The 7654-nt window shown below is 46.9% G+C and overlaps 1 protein-coding gene across 1 annotated transcript in view; it reads left to right on the top strand.

The window, feature by feature from the left end:
- The window catches only part of DCPS (decapping enzyme, scavenger), a 13065-nt gene extending 6347 nt beyond the window's left edge, over nt 1–6718 (top strand). Inside the window, exons 5-6 of the mRNA XM_018564980.1 lie at nt 4016–4126; nt 6402–6718. Coding sequence (XP_018420482.1) covers nt 4016–4126; nt 6402–6668 — 378 coding nt within the window. The 3' untranslated portion in view covers nt 6669–6718. The remainder of the gene's footprint in view (nt 1–4015; nt 4127–6401) is intronic.
- Nucleotides 6719–7654: the final 936 nt, after the last annotated feature.

Here is a 7654-nt window from a genome sequence, read left to right as displayed (position 1 = left end):
CGTCTCCTTACGTCTTCTGGCTCCGCCCACACAGCCGTGTCATCCATTCACAGCTCCCATTTCACAAGATCTGTGAGTAAGAAAACCACAAGTCCCATCTGCTGCCGTGACGTTGCCATGCTTGTAGTCCATTGATAACTGAAGGCCGTTCCTCAACATGGACCCCTAAGCTGGGGGAGGCCCGTACCTTAGCATGGGGCCGGGGAGGACCCGTACCTCGGCTTGGACCCCGGGGCTGTTACCCTAAGGAGAACTATGGGGAAAAGCCTAACCCCATAGTTCTCCTTTAAATCACCATGAGCATCGGCGTTTGTACAGAAATTTTGTGTAATTTCCTCCGGCTTGTTTAGATTTCACAAGAGCGGCTTCTGCGGTTTCTGTTCCGGCGATTAGCTGTGTGAAATCATTACTGAAAATTACAATTTCTCTTTGACTATTTTAGATGTTTGTTCCTGGCCACTCCTACGTTGTATCATGACGTAGCACTGGAGCCCGAAATATATATCAATGAAACGTCTCCCACAATGCAAATGGAGCTTCTGCTTAGCTGTCACTCAGCTTGATGGGGAGGAGTGTGCGCAGGGGGTGAGGGTGTCAGGTACTGGGCCTGATCTGTTCTCACAAAGAAAGAAGATATATGAATGCTGTATTTTTGGCTTTTTAATTTGTTTTTAGTTCAGGGGGAGGCAACCTCGGCACTCCAGCTGTTGTGGAACTACAAGTCCCATGAGGCATTGCAAAACTCCAACAGCCACAGGCATGACTCCCAAAGACATGATAGGATTTGTAGATTCAGCACAGCTGCAGTGCCGAGGTTGCCCACCCCCCGGCTTAGTTCTTTAGCAAAGTAGATGGGGAAAAGAATCACTTAAAGGAGAACTATGGGTTCAGTGTTTTCCCCATAGTTCTCCTCAGGGTCACAGGAGGACATATACTGGCGTCCTCCCGTCACCCAAAGCTCAGTATATAGGGAGCTACAGCTCGCACTATACTGAGACGCCGGAGCGGATCCCGACATTACTGTCGAGATCCACCCAGCTGCGTGATTGACAGCTGGCTCTGCCTATCTAGAGGCAGAGCCAGCTGTGCCCGCCCCCTCCCCGGTCCGTTCCGCCAATCAGCGCTGGAGGATCGGACAGGGGAGGAGGGGAATCCCTTGCGCTTGGTATACAGGCGCTGAGCCGAATCTTGCATTTGCTGACCTGTTGATTTTGTCATTCTGCTGAATATCGGCCATTTTATGTATTTGTTTGTGGAAAAGAATAAAAGTTTATTTGCTGATACCTATCCGCCCTGAATATTACAATGTGTATATAAATATAACAAATAATGGCACCACAAGCACATTGCATGTTTTTGACGTGTGCTTAAACGTGCGCCAATGCACATGCATGATGCACTTTTGGCATGCATTCACGCAGCTACAAAGTGTGAGCGCGGACTAATACGCAACAATGGAGATGAGCACTAAATGATGGTTACTTTTTAATACATTAGAAATGTAACGATAATCCTCGATCGGAGTACATTGGATTCTTCCCGGGTATTCTCGCATTTTCCCCGCTCCGTGGTTGGTGTCTGTGCAGGCCTGTGAACTCCGGTCGTGTGACCGCTCAGTCAGACTTTGTTGCAGAGGTTTAATGGCTCCTCTGTCTTATCCAGTAAAGTGGATGTTTTGTGTTGCCTGGAACTGCTGAGTTTGTCCTTATCAGCTGCTTATGATGATCCGTTCGCTAATAGCGGGATCGGATTTACCTCCCGAACAAAGAGCCAAAGATGGGAGACTTCTGAAGCCGTGGATTGATGAGCCTCCCCAGAAGCCCGGAGAGATTACACGCAGAGAGGTTTCACTGTGCGCGCCGCGCTTTCATTCTCCTCTCCCGTCGAATCGCCTTACATTTCCCGAAGAGCGCTTTCCCCTTTGAAGATTTGCACAATAAGACGGACCGTCGCCCCCGGCCCCCCTGCGCGTATCTCTCCTATGAAGATTTGTGCTGACGACGCCGCGTTCTCAGACCCGCCCTACGGAACGCCAGCTCCAAAAACCGTTCACTCCTCTGTCAGATTTTGTAATAACCTTTTTTGAAGCCGAATTCCGGGCAGATATAAAAGACACAAATGAAGGCCGCTCGGTATTCATTAGTACAACGGGGAAAGTATTTTTATATGGAGTTCCTGAATCCGACCCGGTGTAAACCTTTCCAAATTCCCTGTACAGCAGGGCGCGGACTGGGAGAGGAAGCAGCAGCAAGCACAAGGAGCCGATGTGCGAACATCTAGGAGAGCGGGAGGAAATGACGCACAGCCTGAATTTACCACTGCTGTACAAACTCAGGTGGCCATGTTGATTTAACCCCTTCCTACCTGTAATCTCTATATTAAAGGAGAACTAACTTGATGCCCCCCATAAAAGCCTTTTGAGAGCCACCAGCCCACACTTTGCAGGACCGTTGGCTGTCAAACCGGTTGTCGCTGACACCCATATCTCTCAGGTGACAGGAGCCAATCAGAGTGCTTTCTTGATGTGATCACTATGTCATGATATAGTGATCACATGCGGGCTGGAGGCTTCTGTGTTGGTCTGTTTAATGCTGTAATTGTCAGCTACATTTGGAGTATTGAAAAATAAATTATGAAAAAGTAGAACTGCGGCAAATAAAAATCAGGTCTCCCCAGGCCTGACGGGTGAGCTGTGCGGCAGAGGTGTGTTAAGTGTCAGGGATGGGTGGGTAGAAATACAAATCCTGTGGCAGGTGAAGCAGCCCTCGTATGTGTGTATTTTAGCTTCTTATTTAGCTGTTTGCCTGGATTTCTGTGAAGGTTCTCGTTCCTCCAGGTCACGGTGTATCTGTAAAAAAATAAGTCAAGGCGACTGGACTCGCTGTATTTATCTTGCAGATGTTTCACTGGTCATCCACTGAGAAAGCTGGTCGGATGACCAGTGAAACGTCTTCAAGAAACATACAGCAATTCCAGTTGCCTTGACTTATTTTTTTTGCAGATGTTCGCCTGGGGTTCAGCTTTAATGTCGTTCGTCATTTTTTTGTCTCGGGTTGGAATGGTTCTTTGTTGCCTCTTATCCGTCATTTTAGATTCAGACTTTCGCTCCTGATCTGTCATTCCTATAATGAAAGTTTCAGACTGATTGATGGCCGTGTGACAACACGGAACGTTTCTGAAGGGAATTTCCTATAACTGCGGAAAGTCACCAGAAGGGGCAATTCTGAGCAGCGCTCCCCGGGAGCCCCCAAGCAAAGCAACAATATGTATTTAAATGTTGACCTGTGCTCCAAATGGTAGCTGTCGTATAGCCTGCTCCAGCGGCCCACAATGCAATGCTCTGCTTTTGTCTGCTGAGACGTGTGCATTACGTTATGTAACCCTTTCATGACCCGAGGGGTTTGCAGAATCAATGTGTGTCGGTTAACTTGACTATAGACCTTGGACTAATTTGCCCATCTAAATATTTTTGTGTTAGGAGCACACGGAGCTCCCGTGATTGGTACTCGGCCGCTCGGTGTATATAATAATCCGGCCACTTTGTGTGTGTGTATGTATGTGTGTGTGTATGTGTGTGTGTATGTGTGTGTGTATGTGTGTGTGTATGTGTGTGTGTGTATATATATATAATGCACTGATACAATTTTTACAAGTACTGATACATTTTTGTTTAGTGTCATGTGACAGTTTTTCTGAAACAATACAGACTAATGATATCAGGACAATGGTGGAGCGCCAGAGCCCGGTCCCAGCTGCAACCACTGCAACACCGGGAGTTCTCGTGAAAATGCCAAGTATCGGCACTGGTATCTGAACATCCCTAGTTGTTAACTTTTTATGTAGATTGAGGTTCCCTCAGCACGGGGCATCCAATAGGGGAACAGTATTCTGCAGACCAGGAAATGTGCGTGAGTGAGGTTTGTTGTAGTTTCACCTTGTTTTGTAGTTGATAAATAAAGCTTGTTGTTGGTAACTGACTGGAGGGGGTTTCATTACATTTGTGCTACTTTTCCAGGTTGAAGATTTGTATCTTATCGCCATTTGTCACAAGAGAGGAATTAAGTCTTTGCGGGATCTTACCGCGGACCACCTGCCATTGCTCAGGAATATCATGCAGGAAGGGAAGGTAAGGAAAAGAACATGTCTCTTATTGATCAAATGAACTCACCCGGTAGTTATTCGCATTCAACTGGACTCGTTCTGTAACATCGAAGACATTTCACAGCTTATCCTAACCACTTCAGTTCAGGTCTCCTGTCTGCAGCTCTCTGCAAACAAGGACAGAGCGTTGTCACCCTATAACAGGAAGTGCCTGGAACAAGAACCTTCATGGCGGGATCACCAGGGATTATTTTAATGAAAGTTTTAGATTCCTCTGAAGGGATGTTTATGACTACACTTAACTTCTGCTTTATCAGCTTCTTCTCTCTGGCTATAGCAGCCAGATGACTGACAGGTGAATGCGGAAGTGATGTAATACACATCACTTCTGCATTCACAGCCCGGACCTGACGCCCTCGGAGCCGGTCCCGGGATCCAAGATCCAAGCCGCGAACGAGCACATATAGGCGATCGGCGGGCTATGGACCCGCTGATCACCTATATGTGAAACACCCGGTAACGGTGTGTGTGCAACGGTCGGGTCCTTTCTGCCCGTGCGTGCCCGCTAGGGGGCGCGCGCGAGCAGAAAAAAAATTGCCGTCGGGAGACGGCAACCCGCAAATGCAGCAGGGCCGTCCGTCCGTTTTTTTACTACGGGCGGACGGCAAGAGGTTAACAAGGTGATGTTAACATTCCTTAGAGAGTTTGGTCCATACTGACATGATAGCATCACACAGTTGCCACAGATTTGTTGGCTGCACATCCATGATGCGAAGCTCCATCAGCCGGAACCGTTGATACAAGGCAGGAAGGATCCATGCTTTCATGTTGTTTACATCAAACTCTGATCCGACCAGCCGAATTTCGCAACAGAAATCGAGACTCATCAGACCAGGCAATGTTTTTCCAATCTTCTATTTTACAATTTTGGTGAGCCCTTGCAAGCCGTAGCCTCGGTTTCCTGTTCTTAGCTGACAGGAGTGGCCCTCGGTGTGGTCTTCTGTGGCTGTAGCCCATCTGCTTCAAGGTTCAATGTGTTGCATCTTCAGAGATGGTATTCTGCAGACATCGGATGTAACGAGGGGTTATTTGAGTTACTGTCGCCTTTCTATCATCTCGAACCAGTCTGGCCATTTTCCTCTGACATCAACAAGATATTCTTGCCCAGAGGGCTGCCGCTCACTGGATATTTTCTCCCTTTTTTTTTTTTTTCTATACCATTTTCTGTAAACCCGAGAGATGTGAAAATCCCAGAAGATCAGCAGTTGGTGAAATACTCAAACCAGCCCGTTTGGCACCAACAACCATGCCACGTTCAAAGTCACTTAAATCACCTTTCTTCCCCATTCTGATGCTCTGTTTGAACTTCAGCAGACCACCTTGACCATGTCTACATGCCTAAATGCATTGAGTTACTGCCTTGCGATTGGCTGATTTAGATATTTGTGTTAAAGGAGAACTATGGAGTTAAGGCTTTTCCCCATAGTTCTCCTAAGGGTAACTGGAGGACACAAACTAGCGTCCTCCCGTCACCCTAGGCTCAGTATATAGGGAGCTACAGCTCGCGGTATACTAAGACGCTGTAGCGGATCCCAACATGGACGTCGGGATCCGCCCAGCTGCGTGAGTGACAGCTGGCTCTGCCTATCTAGAGCTGTACCCTCCCCCGTCCGTTCCGCCAGTCAGCGCTGGCGGATCAGAGCGGGGAGGGGGGAATCCAGTCACTCCCCTGTCACGGCAGAGAGCTGTGACAGGATCGAGAGGTGAGCGAGCGCCGGTATGTGTTCGCTCACTTCCCGATCTACTGAGCCGACCTGTGACAGTCTCATTGTCACAGGTCGGCTAGAACTATGAGGTGAGTGAAAATCACTCGCCTCATAGTTCTCCTTTAACGAGCAGTTGAAGAGGTGTACCTAATGAAGCAGCCAGTGAGTGTATATCCATACATAGAAAGTGATTTTCTAACATTCTTGCATATCCTTCTACACATTGATACAATCACTGTTATACAATGACGCTGGCTTCAGGGGCTTGCTTGTTATGGATTCCAGAGCTGTGTTTCCTATCTTCCCTACTTTCAATTGTAATTTGTGTTATTACACAAAAAAAAATTGCTGCAAATTTAAAAGATTGAAAAAAACTTCTGATATGACCGTAAAGTTAAAGATTTTATGAGATCGTTGTGGTTGGGTTTACATAAAGAGCAGATGTGTATTGTATGTGTTTGATCCTTCTTGATTTGCCCTCTTGCTTGTATCTGGAGGGTGGACCTGGATTTCAGTGATGCCTCTTTGTTTTAGGAAGCCATTCTGAAGCGTTACAGCCTCCAGGGAAACCAGCTAAGGATATATCTGCACTACCAGCCGTCGTACTACCACCTGCACGTACATTTCACCGCGTTGGGCCACGACGCTCCCGGGACCACTGTTGAACGCGCCCACTTACTTCATGACGTCATCCAGAATCTAGAGATGGACTCTCGGTACTATGAGACCCGAACGCTGACCTACGCACTGCGGGAGGATGAAGCACTGCTGAAGAGTTTTAAAGATGCAGGAAAATTCTAAGTGAATGTTTTTTTGTTGTTTTTTTTTAAACCAATAAGTTGTTTTTTAGGTTTTGTTTCTTTTTTACATAACACTTTGTGGTTATATCTCTCATTTTATAGGAATCGGGGAAAGATGTGTAACATTTTTTTTTTATGCTGGATAATTTAATAAAAAAACACTTGTACAATTATTTGTGAAATAATGAATTGCACTTCTGAATGAACATAAACATTTTAGGATGTTATCAGAACGGGTATTGAAATAGAAGACAACACTTTGGTGCAGAAATGCAGCATTTGCCCAGGTGACGTTTCTTTTGGGTAAGTTAAATTGTATGGCCAAAACTTTTGTTTCTAGTGTTGGATATAGTAGTGAAGGGTTACAACTCTTGGCTGTTTTTTGAGTCCGAGACTTTCCATCACTTCCTGTTCCAGAGATACAACAGAAAGTGAGGGTCAAATTTCTGCCGAGGGAAGGGAAATTCCCTCTTAGCGAGTTATCCCCGGCACATGGTGGCTCCATTGGAAGATTTGCCGTCACCTCCTTTTCTGGCGACAACTGTCAAATTTTGGGATTCTTTCTTTCACTCGGCAGGAGCAAAGAAAATGATAGGTGGCAGGTCAGTACCTATCTGCTTCTGCGATCAATTATTCAGCTTGTAGATAGCAGTGTGGTCGGAAAACGATGCGGGGGGGGTCATGGGAGAGGGATGTGCTGTTGACTGTTTGCTCTGAATCCACTCCAGCAATCGAAAGGGACCAAGTGCAAAATGCACTTTGTCCCCTGGGGGACAGGATAAAGAAACTTTTTGGATTTGGACTTTTTTTTTTTTAATAAGAGGAGCAATGAAGCACAACTTGTGTAAGGCCTCATTTGCACGTGAAGCGGCCGGCACGTACAGCTCTGTGCTGCGTGCACGGCCGTATCGGGCAGCTCACGGCAAGGACAGGTGCTGCGTGTGATTAGTACGCAGCCCCCGTCCTTCTCTATGGGACTACGCGGCC

This window comes from Nanorana parkeri, unplaced genomic scaffold (assembly GCF_000935625.1).
Source record: "Nanorana parkeri isolate BGI_ZX_2015 unplaced genomic scaffold, ASM93562v1 scaffold802, whole genome shotgun sequence".
NCBI classification, from domain to species: Eukaryota; Metazoa; Chordata; class Amphibia; order Anura; family Dicroglossidae; genus Nanorana; species Nanorana parkeri.
This window is presented reverse-complemented; position numbering and strand designations above follow the sequence as displayed.